The 18,323-nt window shown below is 40.0% G+C and overlaps 1 protein-coding gene across 7 annotated transcripts in view; it reads left to right on the top strand.

The window, feature by feature from the left end:
* DPH6 (diphthamine biosynthesis 6) overlaps window positions 1-18,323 on the top strand; it is a 376,392-nt gene that overhangs the window by 212,064 nt on the left and 146,005 nt on the right. Inside the window, exon 13 of one of the 7 annotated variants that reach the window (XM_048854100.2) lies at window positions 13,518-13,631. The exons of the other annotated variants lie outside the window; for them this stretch is intronic. Coding sequence (XP_048710057.1) covers window positions 13,518-13,532 — 15 coding nt within the window. The 3' untranslated portion in view covers window positions 13,533-13,631. Of the gene's footprint in view, window positions 1-13,517; window positions 13,632-18,323 lie in introns of those variants that run through there. 7 annotated transcript variants of the gene reach the window in all.

The raw sequence follows: 18,323 nt of genomic DNA on the forward strand, positions 1-18,323 counted from the left end.
TGCAAAATAATAGCCTTTTATATACCCTTTATGAGGTTTTAATCTCTCTCTCTCTCATCCATAGTTACAGCTCTGATTAAGTTTTCAGACAAACTGTGATGCTAGTCAGAGATAATAATTGATGTGTGTCAGTGAAAAAAATTCATTTGTCATAAAAAGGAAATTTTCCCATAAAAACATTCTCTGAGAGAACATGAAAGAAACTGTACTTTTGTAGAGTTGCAATCCCTCTATCTTTATGCATTAGTATTGCACTGTGTACAGTGAACTAAGTATCATTTTTTTTAGAGGGCTAGGTGTATTTTAGAAGATAGTATGATAAATATATTTTTAAATTACAGATTACATGTTTCTTTTCATTTTTGCATTCAGAATGTGGCTTCTACTTTTCAGAAGGCCCACTTTGCAAACATTGTGACACAAAAGCAACAGGTGTCTATGATATGTATAATTTCTCTGATTGCAGGCCTTTAGAAAATGTTACACACTGTCAACCATTTACATTTCATCATTCATCCATGTTAGATTCTGAGAATTTTGAGAACTAATAATAGTAAATGGATGAGTATGGAGTTAGCAAGTAGTCTTCAAATCAACAGCAAGAATCACTGTGTAGCAGACATAATTTCCTGCATAGTAGAATCAAGGGCCCTGGAGACAATAGTTGGAGATATCATAAGCAGATAGTCTAAAAGTTAGCAAAGCTGACCTAATGACATAACAATGTTCGATTGTTCAGTCTCTCCATTCACCATGAATGTTAAATTAAGTTTATTTCATTCTACGTAAGGAACATCACATAAATGTTTCTACACTCACCTGTGTGAAATTTTACCCGAGATATATTTGATTATGGATTTAAAGCATTGCCAAGGAGATTCCCTTGTTTGGAGCAAAGAACAATGCAACATATATAGTACTTAATGCACACTTTACAGACTGTTCCGTTATGAAGAGATATCCTCCACCAATGAGCAATTCAGAGAATCAGTTTGGATATATGAGAAATGGGTGATGCAGTTTCCTAAACATAGTCTTCTCAGTCTGCATCCACTTCTGATAATGTGTCACTCCACCTGTCCTTTTTTTTTTTTTTTTAATGGTGTCTGTATGCATTGGACTTTTAAGAAACTGTGCCAGGGTCCCATTATGGAAGTTAATAGAATCAATCTTTTCTTGTATGGTGTCTCCTGTAGGCCCCATCTTTAAACTATTTTTGGAAAAGGGCAATAAACACTACCAGATGTTCTTTGTCACTAGGATCTTAAATGGGGACTTTCTAAAAAGACAATATCCTGTAAGAATGGAAGTCTGATATTAATGGAAAGCATATTTTTATAGCTTATCAACTACTTACTCAATGTGAAAATGTTCAAGATCAGTTTACTTTTGTGAAAATGTGACCTTGGTAACACTACCCGTATCAGAGAAATGAGGTGATGTGCTCCTACAAGAAGTACAGTTGACATTAGAAAAACTATCAGTTTTAACTAGACATCTAAGAATTTTGGAAAGGAGAACACACATAGCTAGTGGTGCCTTTCCTTTTTCTGCTTTTTCCACCATCTTTTGACATGCATTTCTTCTTAGAGTGGTGGTCCCTTTTGTAGTTCACTGAGGGATTACGCATATGCACTATGCGTCCGGAATTGGAGAATTTTAAAGTAGTGCCTCTTGGTCTATGCCTGCACCCTGGCTCGCCTCGTGCTTCCATCTGAGGCAGTCAAGAGCGGGGCAGACCAAAACACATTGTCAGTTCCTTCTTACCGCTGCAAGGTCTGAATCGGAACTCTGTGTCCCTGGCTCTGAAGCATTTCTAGAAACAATAGTCCTACGTATTTTTAAAGAGTTTTTACAATAGATTACAAGTTTTATTTCTTTTCTAGTTTTAAAAGTTTTTAATAGTTACTTAGCTTCATTTGTTTTAGATAGATATGGGATTTTCAGTCCCCCTTTACCCCTGTTCCCAGGGACAGGTACTGGACTATGCCCAGGACTCTGGGCTTCAAACTCTGCGCCTCCTGTCCCTGATCCTCCTGTCCAATGCTGCCTTTACTGCTTGGGAGAAGCTCAGATTGCAGCGTGGTTCAGTATTTGTCAATCCTTCCCCAGCTGCACCTGAGAAGGCTGGGCACTTTGCCTCCAGAAACATCTCATGGAGCTCGCCATGGGACGAAGTCTTTATCCAAATCAAAGAAGATGGACGTTCCTTCCACCACCTCGGCCCAAGGGGACAGAGTATTGTCTAAGATGCACAAGCATGAGAAAAAAAAGACCTCAAAACAATGGTCCCAGTGGTTCCAGGTGCTGACCTGTCTGTATTGCTATTCCTAGGCATCCCACAAGATCTGGGCTCCTCCTGCACTGGGAAGACCCCAGCACTGGTTCTGATGACCGCCTTCCTCTGCAGCATGTGTCACGGGTCACTTGCAAGTGAAAACTAGTGTAAATGGTGGATTCTCTGTAAATGGAAGTCTTTAAATCATGATTTGAGGACTTCAATAACTCAGTCAGAGGTTAGGGGGCTATGAGGCTATGAAGGTGAGAGTGCCGCTCACGCTGAGAAGTTCTAGAACCATAGCTGCTCCCTAGCAGGTCTTTGTCTTCCCAGATCCAGACTCCCCCTACCTCCTTTGGGCCCTCTACCTCTGGAGAGATTGTATCTCCACTAAGGGACATTCCTCCAAAACAGGGCCCCTCACCCAGTGCGCTACACTCTTCGATGGTACTGCCATTAGAAACTGGATCTGCCTTCTTCTCTTCCAACAACTCTGAACCAGGAGAAGAACCTCCTTTAGCTTACCAACCTTATGCACCACAGAAACCTTATGCACCACAGAAACCACCACATCCGTGGCAACAGTTACTGCCGCAACCACCACCGAGCTGATGATACCTTATGCTGTGGGGACCCCCATAACCTCCATTGGATGCAACCTATTGACCATATTGGGGTCCCTGGGCAATACTCCCTCTTGAAACCTACCCGATCCACAATGGAACCGTCACTTGCTTCCCCATTCAGGGATCCTTCCACCAGAAATACAGACCCAATGGTGGAAGAAGAATTTTTTAGCCTGATTCCAGCGGTTCTGCCAGAAGCAGCAAGGTTCCCCTCTTCCTTTCCTGACAACATGGTGGCTGCATCACCACCAACCAGATGACTTCAGGCAATTCCAGGAATAGACCATTGCAGCACACTACACCTTAGTGCAGAACTCAGCAGTGAATGCCTCCTTTGGAACAGCAGTTCTACGCGCAACCATTCCATCCTCATCCTCAACCCTCCTCCTACTTAGGTACTCTTCGTCAGCCATTGTCAGTGGAGTACAATAGGGACCATCACTTGAAGAAAAGGAGGTTACTTACCTGTAACTGGAAGTTCTTTGAGGTATCTGGTCTCTATCTGTATTCCACTCTCACCAGCCCTTTTCTGTGATGCAGATTGGTCAATTCGTGGTAGAAAAGGAATTTAAGAAGCAGTTGGTCTGCTCCGCCCTTTATCACCTCACACACAAGCACAAGGCGAACTAGGGTGCATTTGCGCGCCAACAGACAGTACTTTCAAATTCTTCAACTCTGGATGCATGGTGCGCATGTGTAACCTGATGGAATACAGATAGGGACCACACATCTCAAAGGACCTCTGGTTACAGGTAAGTAACCTCTTCTTTCTCACCCAAGCTTGCACATCTGACAAGTTTCCTCAAATGCACACTGAATTGTCAGAGGGAGAGTATTTGACACCATGCACTTTAAGTGTGGTTCTACCTTAAAAAATTACCGATTTAAAATGGCATTGTGGGTCTCCATGTTTATCAACTCTCAATGACTGCCAGGTTATTTTTATCATATTATAACAACATATTGTTGTTTTCTTTTTTTCTAACTGCCAGCACTGCAAACTCACTCTGGGATCGGAAAGTGAAGCTGAGTTCATTGTTGCACATTACTATTAGCTATAAAGATTCTTCTGGTCAAATTCCGTCCTTATTTACACCTGTGAAGCCCTATTATCTACTAATTCTTTCTTCAGTTACACCATGTAGCTTTACTGAAGGCTAAGAGAATTGCACAGCTGTGACTGAGGGCTTAATTTGAAGACCGTGAAGATGCGTTGTCTGAAGGCAGAATTTGGCGTACAAATTCCTTGGTCCTCATCCTTGGCTGTGGTTCTCAGCTCCTGGGATGACTGTACATTAGCCCACTCACACAGCAGAAGTTAGAGCAGCCTGAAGAATCAATAAAGTAGCTGGGAGTTGTAGAGGGAGAGAGAAGTCTGGGCATGTCCCCTTTCTACTGGCCACAGTGAAGGCAGGTAACATTGGAACTTGCTCCACTGGCTGCTGGAGAATGACATTGGGGTTATCCTCTAGGACCCAGATGTGATTGCATAGGGCTGTGTGTACAGGAAGAGCAGTGCAAAGCAATCATAATGTAGCTGAGGATCAGGGTCTTTTTTACAAGTGTTGATTGATGAGAGACACAGCAACCCCACAATGCCATTTTTAGAGTCATTTTTTCATGGTGGAAGTATTCTTAAATGATAATTACTCTAGGCCATATATTTATTTAAATAATATGAAATGTGGGGTGTGAGAAACAAATGGGGTTCTGAATATTTAAATTATTTTCTTCATTGAAAATTCTTATCTAGATTAAAAAACAGTTACTCACAGCAACTACTGTAAAATTCCCCTTGACAGTTTGTGAATGTGATTAGCATTACTGTTTTATAATACATTATTGTGTTCATGCCTAGAGGCTCCAGTCAAGTTCGGGTTCCATTGTGTGGGCTGGTGGATCCTAGCTCACCAGAGGCACTGCCCATGTAGCTCCTGGTTGGAGGAGACATCCAACCTCTCCAATTGGCTCAGACTTACTGTTAAAGCCAGAAGGAGGCACAGGAGGTTATCTAAGCAGCTAGGTGTTCCAGATCCTTGCTTCTACTCCCCACGCCGCTATTTCTGACTCTGGCTTTGACCCTGGCTCCAGCTCCAGTTGCTGGTTCCTGACTCCTGCTCCAATCACTATGTGTGACCACCACTGCAGTGATGACTAGGTCTGACCGCCTACATCCCAGTCCTCTACAAGAGCTTACATCCTCTGCATCTGGTTTTAAATTAGATTGTAACAAATAATGAGACGGGATGAGGGAGAAGGAAATAGGAACACAGAAGTAAGAATGTGAATGTGTGTGTGGTGAGGGTGTGAAAGTATGACAGGGTGTTATTTTGTAGGAGGAGATAAAATAAATGTGGTCATGTGTATGTACGAGAGGGAGGGAAAAAAGCATTGGTGCTATCTGTTTGTGAAAGAAAGTATGACTGTGTGTGCGTGAAAGCATGGGGGAATGGCTGAGGCAGGTGTGGATGCAGTGAGAGTGGCAATGTGAATGGAAGAAGCCTTGGGAAAAGAATTAGAGGAATTCATTTGGGAGTGGAAGGAGAAAAATTGTGGATTGGAAAAGAGGATTAGTGAGTGAGTCGGAAGGAGACATTCAGGAAGAGAAGGGAGAAAGGAACACAATGGAAGGTGCGAGAGAGGACAAGACTAAAACAAAGTAGAAGAGAAACTGAAACAATATGGGGAAGGAGAGAGACGACAACACAGAAAAATTAGAGTGAAGGCAAAAAGCTGAATAAGGGAAGAAAACCTATGCCATGGTGTGCAGTAGAAAGAAAGCTTAAATAAATAATTAGAAATGAAGGGCAAGAAAAATATCTGTGGTTCTTATATGGCCTCCCGTTATCATAGTATCTGAGCACCTCACACTTTCTCCCCCACCAACACCCCAGTGATATAGGGAAATGTTATCTCCACTTTACAGATGGGAGGCAGAGGCACAGAGAGACTAAGTTATCTGTCAAAGTTCACACATGAAGTCTGGGGCAGAACAGGGAATTGAACCTAGATCTCCCTTAACCACTATTCAGTTCTGTGTTTATACTGTAGGACCTGAGCACCAGGCAAGTCCTTCCTAAAACAAATGAATTAAAAGCAAATGAAACAATAAATGTAGGGCCATGGCTGAATGAGGCCATGTTTTCATTATTTGTATTTGTTTATGTGGAGAATAATGAAAATACTATTCTATAATCATATTCAACATAGAGCTGGCTAAAATTTTGATTAATGTGAAATTTCAGAGTTTGAAAAAATACTGATAATATTTGTGAGAAATTTTTCATTATGGCTTGTTTTCTGATCAACCACAGAACTGTTAAAAGTTTTAATATTTTGAAAATATGTGGAGAAATGTTCAAAAGAAATATTGTAGATATCCCCCTTTTTAAACCAGTTCTAGTTTAAAATGTTGTTAAAGTGACTGTTTTCTTCAAGAAATGTTAAAATGCCAGGCATAATTGCAAAATGTAAGCCAGCAGTGCCACTCTGAGAAGCACTTCACATGGGGTGGGAAAGCTGGCCTGGGAAGAAAAAATAGGGAGTGAAGTACGGGAGTTAATGAGATGCCACAGAGATGACTGGGTGTTAATCACAGCATTCTTCCCTGTGTTTATTATTGAATATTGGTTCTTTCAAGTTACAGAAGGTGATTTTTTTTTTGCTAAAAATTAACCACTTTTGTAACCTAATATTTAGAAGAACACAGTACGACACAACCTTAAAATAAAACCAGTATATGATTTCAGTACAAAGGTAGCTAACCAATTGAATTTTCTCATTAGCATTATAATTACGTATTCAGTAGCTCCCATAGTTCTCGGTCCTTATGTTGTTCTCAATGGGAGTCGCTAGGTGCATTCTTGAAAACGTGGCCACTTCTTTTAGATACGTAATGGGAGCTGAGTTCTTTTGAAATCTGGCCCCAGTTGTGGATGCTGAGCTCTTTTGAAACTTTGGCCAGCCATAATAAATGGAATAAAGTAATACTAATTCTAGCAGCATCGCTGCTGTTTTATACAGCCAAAGATTCCTGCTTATTTAAAATGATTTCTTGATTTAAAATATTGATTGATAATTCAGTTCTGTTCTGAAAATCATTCTAGTGTAAATCCATCATAACACAATTGAGTAGAATAGTATAATTTAGTGCAGACTTTGGCCTATTATGTGTAAAAATGATCCTTCATAGACAATGTCTTCAGCTTTCTTCAGGGGACAGCTGTCAATACTGTGGTGTTTAGATGCTGCTTGTAATTATTAGAAGTGGGAGCACTGGCTGATGGGGGTCTGAAAGGACAGGAAACAGGAAGAGAGGGGGAAGTTGAGGAGGCTGAGTGAGAGCTACTGAGGGTGCAACAGCAGCTTGGTAAAGAGGTTTCCACTTTAAAAATAAAGTCCTGTTGAAGTTTGTTAGTGCCTTGCCTGGTTGTTACAACACTTTGGCAACGAGGATGGATCTTCTGCCTCTGAACCCACCTGCACCATTTCTGCAAAGCCCAGGTGAGCCTCCAATTGCTTTTACTGCCAGGATCCAGATGTTTGAGACGTATCTCCTTGCAATCAGTGCTACAGAGATTTCTGAAGTAAGAAAGCGTGCTCTGCTAATCCACTGCCTTGGAGCAGAAGGGCAGCGTATATTTTATACTTTTCCCCTTGCAGATGATAAATACGAGACTGCACTCACTGCATTAAAGAACATTTTTGTGCCAAAAGTGAATGTAGTAGCTAATCGCTACAGATTTCGCCAGCATTAGCAGAAAACAGGGGAGACTATAATGCAGTATATTGCTTCCCTGAGGAGTCTGATTGTAACTTGTGACTTTGGGAATATGGCAGATGAGATGATTAGAGACCAGCTCATTGAGAAAACAAGCATGCTTCATGTAAGAGAACGCTTACTTCTAGAACCACAACTTCCGCTAGAAAAAGCAATAACCATTGCTACTCAGATTGAGTCAGCTACAGCTGAAGCCAAAATAATGAGCATGGATACAGGAGGCACAGTCCAGGCTGTGACTCCTTTGCAGAAAAGTTCACTATCGCTGCAGACAAATGATTACAAGAGGAAAACTAATGGAAAACTATCGAATCAGCAAATTCAAAATACAGTAAAAGCATGTCTTCACTGTGGATCCCCACAGCACCTTGCAAGCTACACAGGATGTCCGGCAAATGTAGCTCAGTGCAATCAATGCAAAAAGATGGGGCATTTTGCTAAAGTGTGTCGCAGCAGCCAGTTCAATCAACAGGTGCATGCAGTTACAATACCAGATGTTACTGTGCTGAGCATGGACAAAATCACTACTGCACATATTCCAGAAACAATAAAGTGCACTGTAAACGTTTCTGCCATACCCTCAGGCAATCACACTCTATTCAGCTAATGTTGGACACTGGCTCAGCAGTATCAATACTACCTGATTCCATCTATTTACATTACTTTAAAGATGTGCCTCTTACTGAACTCAAACTTCACTTGGTGTGCTATTTGAAAAACCATATTCCAGTACATGGCTGCCTGCCAGGAATAGTTACTTTAGGTGATTGCTGTGTAACTGCAGAATTCTACATTGTCCACAAAGGCACTCCTATCATTGGCAGAGATTTATTGGCTGCTTTAAATCTCAGGGTAGTTAATGGACAAATTGATCTTCCTCAACAAAGCACTCTTGCGGTACACACACCAGTTTCAGCTGGGACCCAACACCAGGTTGAGGAGAAACTCGGCTGTGCTTGTGGGTTTCTGCATAAAGTTAAAATGCAGAATAATGTAAAGCCTGTACAACAGAAGTTACGGGCGCTTACCATTTTCAGTCAGGGAAGCTGTTTCAGAGGAACTTGGAAAACTTGTTCAAAAGGACATTATTGAAGAGATTAACTCCTCGGAATGGGTTTCACCTATAGTAGTGACACAGAAGAAGGGTGGAGGCATTCGCCTTTGTGTGGACTTAAGGGAGCCAAATAAAGCTATTGTGATTGACAGCCATCCTCTTCCTCACACAGAAGAAGTATTTGCAGAACTCTGTGGAGCAAAGATGTTTTCTACTCTTAATTTGCAGAGCGCGTACTACCAGGTTATGTTGCATGAAGATAGCGGAGACCTCACAGAATTTATTATATATGAGGGACTATTTCATTTTAAACGTGTTCCATACGGTCTTGCATCTGCCCCAGGTGCCTTCCAAAAAATGATGTAATTGATTCTGAAGAATCAACATGGAGTTCAGTGCTATCTGGATGATATTATCGTGTTTGGAAATAGTTCTGAGGAACATGACAATAACCTGCAGTCTGTACTAAACTGCATCAGCAAAGCAGGCCTCAAGCTCAATAGGTCCAAATGCAAATTTAGACAAACTGAACTCTCCTTTCTGGGACATACAATTTCACAGGCTGGACTAAAACCTGTTCCAGATCATATCCTGGCAATTTCAGATGCTCTTCCTCCAACAGATTTGCAAACCTTACGTTCCTTCTTGGGTCTTACCTCCTGGTATGCAAAATTCATTCCCAATTATGCTTCTGTCATTGAACCATTATGAGAATTACTACAGAGAAGTTCAACCTCAGTGTGGACAACAGATGCACAAGCTAGTTTCGAAACGGTGAAAGACTTGATTGTGCGTAGTCCAGTACTTGCACTGTTCAGTCCTGCATTGCCCACTACTGATGCTTCTGATTATGGACTTGGGGCTGTCCTCACACACTTCATGAGGACAACACAGAGAGGACTGTTGCATTTGTTTCAAGGATGCTAAGTAATGCTGAGAGAAAATATTCTACAGTCGAAAAAGAAGCATTTGCTTGTGTCTGGGCTACGGAAAAATGGAGAACTTACCTGTGGAGCCACACGTTCAAGTTGCGCACAGACCACAGCCCTTTGACAACGTTGCTCACCACGAAAGGACTGGGAAGAGCAGGTTATCATCTGCAAGACTATTCTCTTTCAATTATGAATTGGAATATAGGCCTGGAAACCAAAATGTGGTAGCTGATTGCCTTTCTCGCCTGCCTTTGCCTTCACCAGATGGTCCATCGGAGGATGAGGATGTAGTAGTTGCGTTTATTACAAGCACTCTTATTGCAGTTACAAGAGAACAATTTCAAGCTGCTTGTTCAGAGTGTCCAATTTAACGAAAACTACAGGAATTTCTGACAAAGAGATGGCCCAGTAACCCTAAAATCCTTGACCCAGTTTTGCTGCCTTATTTTAGAGTTCGGGATGAACTTTCTTTGCTTGATGGCTGTGTGCTACGAGGTACACACTGGCTACTTGTGCCAGAAGAATTACAGGCAAAACTCATACACCTGGCACACGATACTCATCAAGGAATTGTCAGAACCATACGACGACTACGGGATCTGTATTGGTGGCCAGGGATGGACTCTCAAACTGAAGCACTTATAAAATCCTGTGTCACTTGCCAAATGCATGATAAGACATCAGTGACATGTATCCCTCCATTATAGCCTTTTCCTCTTCCTGAATCTGCATGGGAAAAAGTGGTGATTGACATTGTAGGACCCTTTGATACTGCTCCAAGTGAGTGCCATTATGCCATCACTTTAATAGACTATTTCAGTAAATGGCCTGGGGTAGCGTTTACATCGCAAATCTCTTCTGCTACAGTAAGTAAGTTCCTCTCTTCAGTTTTTAGCAGGGAAGGTAACCCCAAAGAACCGGTTTCAGATAATGGTAGTCAATTTACTTCCCTGGAGTTTGAAACTTTTCTATCAGAGGGGAACATTTTACACAGAAGGTCATCCCTATATTACCCTCAAGCCAATGGGGAAATCAAACAGTTTAACAGAAGTTTGAAAGAGAGTTTGCAAACCGCTAAACTGGAAGGGCAATTGTGGATAGCCTTCACTACTGATTTCTTGCAAGCATACCGGGCTACACAACATGCCACAACGCAAATATCACCTGCAGAGTTACTGCATGGGAAACAGATGAATACTAAACTGAACATTGCTGGATTGTTAAAGGCATGACCTGATGCCCCAGCCAAGGATGGTGTGAGAAAAACAGTTGAACAGAACAAAGCAAAGTATAAGGCTTTCACAGACAAGCGGCGGGGTGCTAAGGAACCAAAGTTTGAGTGTGGTTCCTTTGTTAGAATACGAAAACCTGGAATTTTACGCAAAGGGGACCATAAATTCACAGCTCCTCTTAAAATCATAGAGAAGAAGGGACCTTACGCCTATCGACTTTCTGATGGGCGGGTATGGAATGCTTATCTTGCACCTGCCTATGCACCAAGAGGAGATTATGCCAACACCCAGTCTACATTGGATAACTTCACAGTAGTATCAACACAAGAAGACGTTGCACTGGAACCGGGGCTTGTGAGACAGCCTGTCAGACCCAGATGACCACCTGTCTGGACTAGAGACTATGTTATGTAGTATCTACAGTGTTTTCAGTGTAATATTTCTGCCAACAGTATAGTGTCTTGTTTCATATTTGTTCCTGTGGTTAGAACAACAATGTTTATTTTAATTGGGAGAGTTTCTTAAGAGAGGAGGGAATGTGGTGTTTAGATGCTGCTTGTAATTATTAGAACTGGGAGCACTGGCTGTTGGGGGTCTGAAAGGACAGGAAACAGGAAGGCGGGGCGGGGGAGAGTTGAGGCGGCTGAGTGAGAGCTACCGAGGGTACAGCAGCAGCTTGGTAAAGAGGTTTCCACTTTAAAAATAAAGTCCTGTTGAAGTTTGTTAGTACTTTGCCTGGTTGTTACAACAAATATACAATGCAAGAATAACATGCATTGATGGTCTAACGGAGCTCCACTGAAATGTATGGGAGTCTTTCCATTGACTTTAATGGATGCTGGATTAGGTTCTACATATGACAAAAAACATCTAAAGTAGCATTAATACTTCTTTGTAATCAAGATATCATTCTGAAAATAGCAGTGTGGGTTTTTTAAAAGATTTTAGAGAATGCTGGGGTCACAGTATTTCATTTAGCCATTAAAAGACCTACAGGGTTTTTAATCCCTGTACATTTTGCCATCCAACTACTTTAATATTAGTTCCATTATTGTTTTTATTTGATTCACCCTTCTTTTTATAGCTTTATTAATGAATATTTTTCATATTATTCAGCACTTTGACATCTCATCCCAACTAGATTCAGAAAGTACAGTAAAACATACCAAGTTAGTTGAACTGCCAGACCAAAATTAGGTTTGATTTGAGCAAAGTTCAGGCTCAGTCTTATTTTATCTGAATATGTTTGCCAATCCCCTTCATTAGTCACCGGCTACATTCATTCAACTATAATCACTTTCAGATCGAGATAATTCTGAGGTTCAAGCTGAAAAAAACTGGAAGAAAGAACTATTTAGAGTAATTTTAAAGTGGAGCCAGAGTGTCATGCATCTCTCTCTCTCTTTCTCACTCTTCCTGCCCCATACCCAACCATGTGACCCTTTCTTTCTGGCCAGAACCTTTCTTTGTGTTCTCAAATATTAAGTATCTCTTCTTTCTGACTGAATATAGCTAGGAATAGTCAAGTGATTACCGAGGGCATTATTAAGTATTACATTTTTATTCTTTTTTTTGCTGTGTTTACGTGTTCCACTTGCATCTTGTCAGCTCTTATCCTTACTATTAACACATTAGGCCAAATTCAGATTTGAGTCTAAGAGAGTAACTTTTCTTTTCCCCTTCAAAGTGTGTTAAAACAACACAGATGCATGAATACACTCTTTAACTTACTGCTTCTTTCAGACTATTGTAATTTAGATTGATTTATACTCCGTTACCAAGATGTAATTTACATCACCTGATACATCACCTCAGGATTCTCCCCACTGTGTGGTGAGGAGTCAGAGAAATTTCAAATAGCATGCTAACTGTTCTGTGTTCAACAATTTGGGATGAAATGTTTTTCACCAAAAAAAAAAAAAGGACTTTCTGCAAAAATGGTTTTAACTGGTAGGAGTATAGTGTCTCCAAAATGAGGACAAGTCTCAGTTTTGTAGTTTTTCTTTTTCTATGCTTGAAGGCTCCATTCATTCATGAGCAAAAGATCAAATCTCCTCTACTTTGTTTTTATTTTATTTATATTATCCTCATGCCTACGGGGTCTATGACTCCACTCTGCTAGGTGATGTACAAACATGGAACAAAAAGATGTTCTCTGCCCCAAGGGACTTGCAGTGCATAAGACAAGAGACAACAGATGGATATAGACAGATGGCGGAGTACTAGTAAATGAGACAATATTGGTCAGCATGATAGGCAGTGGTCTCAGCAACCAACAGCCTAACCGTTGTCAAGTTTTTTGTAGGCATCATGGCAAAGGAGAGTTTTGAGGCAGGATTTGAAGGTGGATAATGAGGTAGCTTTACATAGAGCTTCTTCTATTCAGGAAAAAAAAGAGGGTTGTTATTTCAATGCTCATTAAGACCTTTTCTATATTCGTTTGTGGAACACCTTGTTATAAAGCCTGATGTGAAGATTTGTCTTTTATACTTCTTTTCAAAAGCTGAATTTGAAGTAGTCACTGGACTGCCGCAGTGAATTTAAAATGCTTCTCTGTTCCTCTCCTACTGTATACTGTATAACTGACTGTATAAGTGATATCTTATTTCAAACAGGAAATGGAGACATGAGGCTGAATCTAAGATTAATAAAAATGCTGCTTTATGAGTGACCCAGCAGAGCTTATCAAGATGGAGGATGGCACTTCTTCAAAAGACTGTAGCACTGAGAGACACTAAGACATATGTACCAGAGGTCAATGATCCTGATCTTGCTCCCTCAGATCAATGGTTGGTAGTTGGCAGAATTAAAAATAAATACTATAGGAGGAAGCCAGGCCATGATATTCAAATATTTCCACTATATAGAAAGTAATTTCTTTTTGTAGTCGGGTACAACAAAAGGTCAGGTACCTACTCTAAAAGTAAAAGATGACAAGAGTATTATGTAGGACAAATGGTGAATGTATTAAAAATAATTACTACTCCTTTCCTCTGCATTGATGCAGATCTTGTATTACATTTTGTAGTTTATATGAGGTGAGAAACTAAGGTTTCAAATCAATTAGAAATTTCTTTTGGAGCAACATGTCCATCTAGTGTAAAACTTTTGCATTATGCAGAAATTGATGCCAAGATTGCAAGTTGAGAGGCTACACTGTATTTTCTATTAATTCATAAATTTATTAGTTGATGGTGCAGTGAAAAGTTAAAGCTTTTTAACAGAGTGTAATAAAGATCTTGTTAGATTTTAATTTGCCTGTAGTTTGCATGACTTTAACTAATCTGTCTTAAATGCCTTAAACCTAACCTATCACTGTTTGGTCAATTTAGCCAGCATTTAATTTTATTATTATTTACTTTTTTATTCTTCTTAGCACACGTGCAATGTGGCTGAGGTGGCACATGAACAGGATTTGTCACCAAATTTTTATTTTACTATTTAAATGCATTTTATTAGATCAAGTTTGTAAGAAAGATAAATATAAAGAGTGTATAAACTTTTGTTTTATTTTATTTATTTTTAAATGCAGGAAAGTTTTATCCAAGACAAGAAATTTTGTTAATCTGGAGTTATGATAGAGAGTAGATATTGGTAATTTAAGGGTAAAAATCATTGTAATTTTCCCAAAACTAGTATGCAAATCCAAGATATTCAGACTGAATCTGAAGGTTAAAATTAAAGAAAAAACAAGTATAGAACAAATTTAGATGTGGATCAAAAGCTAAACATTAAATCTAATTTTAATTTTGTTTCTTGTATTGGCTCTACTCAGAATTTGCCAATTTTTGTGTAGCAAACTGTTTCAAAATCAATAAATAAAAAGTTGACACTTCCCTCTCCCCTAAAAAAGAAAACAGACAACGTGATATGGACAGATTTCAGCCACAGCCCAATTTAATATACTTCCTTTAAAATCCATTAACAAAAAAAACACTAGATAGAAAATTCGGGCATAAAAATTACTAAATTAAAATTTCACCTTGGAAGGTGGTAATTGTGTAGAGAAGAACATAATACCTCACGGAGGTGACTTTGGGATCAAGTTAGTAAGTTACCTGGGAGGTGCTCACATGCTACATTGGTGGGGGCCCTATAATTTGATACATGGATACCTAGGGGACTGTACCCTGCCTTTGCTGGGGAATAGACTCATTTACCTTCCCCACCAAAAAAAAAAAAGGTTTAAAGCCTTCTTTCTGACTTCATATAAACATAGATTTTGCTGTTTTGTGCAATTTAATTATCCTATTTAAAAAAAAAAAAGTCCTTACTCATGTACAAAATTAGTGACTGTCCTGACCATGCGTAACAAGTGTTTGTACTTGTATTTACTATTACAGGTCCATTTTTAATTGCAGATTCAGAGTGCAGGTATACTACCCATTCTACTATTTTGTCTCAGCAGAGAGGCCAAAGATTAAATTAGCCTGGAGACTGAACTCCAGGGTTCTTCCAGAACAGGATTGAGGCATATTGGCAGAGTGACTTCATGGGAGCTTGCACTGCTGCTGCCTATGTCCGTACCTGTTGTGTGAGTAACTACTGCACTTCAGTCACCAGGGCTATTGGTCACATACCTTTCAGAAACAATACATTTACTTGTAAATCTGTATTATTAATAAAAAACATTTTAACTGCACCTGGATGGATTTTAATTTGTGGATTAAAAATATATATTTTTAAAGGAAGAAAAGCAATGTGCATGAATATAGAAATGTTTGTCATCTAAAAGAGCAGAAGGAAAATTCATGGATGGAGTGAAATGTACTGTGGTGTGAGCATTATGTGTCTTTCAGGATTAATTTATTTAGTGTACCTCATTGTGCCTAAGTTTTGTCCCCAGTGCCTCCATGGAAAATCAAGTTGAGAATAAGTGGCTGGGCCTCTCTTCCCCCTCAGCCAGAGATAGACTGCCCCAGAAAGAAGACAGGAATATATAACTAGGAATATGCAGTGGTGTGAACATTTCCAGAATATTAGGTTTCCCAATATGAATGTCACTTGATTATGACTATCAGCCTATTCCCCCATCCTTTCTGTTAACTAAACAGGAATAAGCAGGCGTACAATCCTAATGGGAAAAAATACAAATTTGCTTATTTTGAAAGAAAAAAATTGTTTTTAAATTACAATTTTATATAGGAAAAAAACAAAACAAAGCAACTAGTTAACTCATGCAGTAACTTTTCTATATGGATTTTTGGCCTTGTACCCAAGGAAAACTATTGTTTCTAAATATCTAATAAGAAATTTACAGTCCAGCAGGAACTGGACAGTGATATCATGGATGGAGCAAGGGAGAAGGGTCTCAAAGAGTGTGGCAATTAGAGCCAGTTGGTGAGAGTTAGACTGGCAGGGAGTAAGTTGGTCAGAAACTGTTCAGGCAGGGAGTCTCTGAGAAAAAAAACTGCACTGTTGCAGATGGAAATATGTGCTAAATACAGTGAACTGTTTGTTTAAACTTTTTGTTGCCCTGCCAATCCTTTTGAATGAACAAGAACTGTTTAGCATAGAATCCTGTGAGGGCTAAAATGACACAGAGATCAAGACAGAACTAAGTTCTGAACACTGTGACTACACTATCATCTTTAATGAACTTGTGCAGGTGTCCTGATGCCAGGTCACTAATTCATAATTTCAAGAATTCCCTGAATATGCATTTGCAAATATGATCTTTGATCAAATTAATTCTAAAAGAGTCATTAAATCAGCACTCTTAACTCTCTCATAATTTCCACATGAAATTACTATTTGGGGCTGATGTTATATATCATTGTAAACTGATGCTTCAAAACTGGCTGGGCTAAAGGATTCTCCATAGCCCTGGAAAACTTCTATGGCCATGATAGGACCTGAGAGAGAAGATGGTCTTGAGTCTAAGACAATGGACAAAGGATATCTAGGTTCAGTTCCCAGATCTGCTGCAGACTTCCTGTGCAACCTTGGGCAAGTCACTTAATCATGATGTCTCACTTCTCCATTTGTCAAATGAAAATAATATTTCCTTCCTCCCACCCTAGAAGTCTACTGGCCTATCTCCCCCAGGAAGGATTAATCCCATGCCCAGAGTCTGTTCTGGCTCTTCCTTTAGGACACAGTTTTATTCTTCAGAAATAAAACTCCCAAAGTAACACAAAGTTATTCCTCTGACCAAATCAGGCTGAAGAAGCTCATAAATCTTTCCCCTTGCTTCTCTTCCCCTGCTCTAGGGCCAGTCACAGGAGCCAACTTCCTTCCTGCGGCTCTCCTCCTCCACTGAGCTCTTCACAGCAATCACCTGCCCCATTCCCAGCTGGGTCTGAAAACCGGGCTGACTGGCCCTTGGCCCTTAAAGGGCAAACCACCTGTTACACATCTCTGAGCGTCTCAATAGATAAGACAGTTATTCTCTTTGAAAGTGGAACTGTCTCTGTCTATACAGCACCTAACACACTAGGGCTTCAATCACTAGATGCTAATCTAATGTAAATAATAGTAATAAATGATATCCGAGAAACCAGTTTCAATACATGGGCATATCCTTGTCAGGTTTTTTAGTTAGAAAGTAGGAAAGGTATATTAATTTAAAAGAGTGTGTCTGAGGAGGAGAATGTCCCTCCATTTCTTCTCTTCTCTTCTCTTCTCCAGGCTCCTCTGAGTTCCACAGGTCCTTCCATCAGTTGCTGCACTGGAAAGAGTGTGTGAGAGGGAGACTAGAGGGGCTAGCACTGAATGTTCTTCCCTCTACTTAGCACCACCTAAGTGGAAGGAGTGCTGCAGTATCTGTTCCAATATCAGTGCTACCTCCTTTCCAGGTGGTAATGATGCCATATGAGTGAGTGAGTAGGACTGGTAGTTGCTGACCAAAGGCCGGAGCATGGGAGATGCTTGCCCATAAAATCCCTGAATCATTAACTTCAAAAGTTTGATGGTGTGTAGTGAATGAACCGAAAACGCCACGTGTGGATCAACAAGGCTAAAAACAAATATATATTAGTGGTTGCCTCATTCTCTGAACACCATCCAGCCTGCACACTGAATGAGACAGAGGTCCTGCAGAAAATGTAGTATGTGATTATATAATTAAACACTACATTGTAAAATATACATACAAACGTTTAGCATTGAGGTTGTGAGGGAAGACTTAACTTTGAGAATTCTTGACTTCTGAGTACTCCATCTTGCATCTTTAACATTCTTCTAGGCTTAGTTTTTTAGTATGTCTATAATAATGCAGGGATTCTCCTAAAGGTATGTTCCTGAATATGTGACTGGAAGGAACTCCCATAGCTTCCAAGTTCTAAAGCCATTAAACTGTCTTGTCACTAGGTAGTGCATGTCTGCCTTTTGCTGAGGACATGACAGGTGCCTCTACTGTCTCTCATTACTAGTGCCTTTTTCATCACAGATGACAGAGGCGCTCCTTTAAACTACTGTCA

Source organism: Caretta caretta, chromosome 6 (genome assembly GCF_965140235.1).
Source record: "Caretta caretta isolate rCarCar2 chromosome 6, rCarCar1.hap1, whole genome shotgun sequence".
Lineage (NCBI taxonomy): Eukaryota > Metazoa > Chordata > Testudines > Cheloniidae > Caretta > Caretta caretta.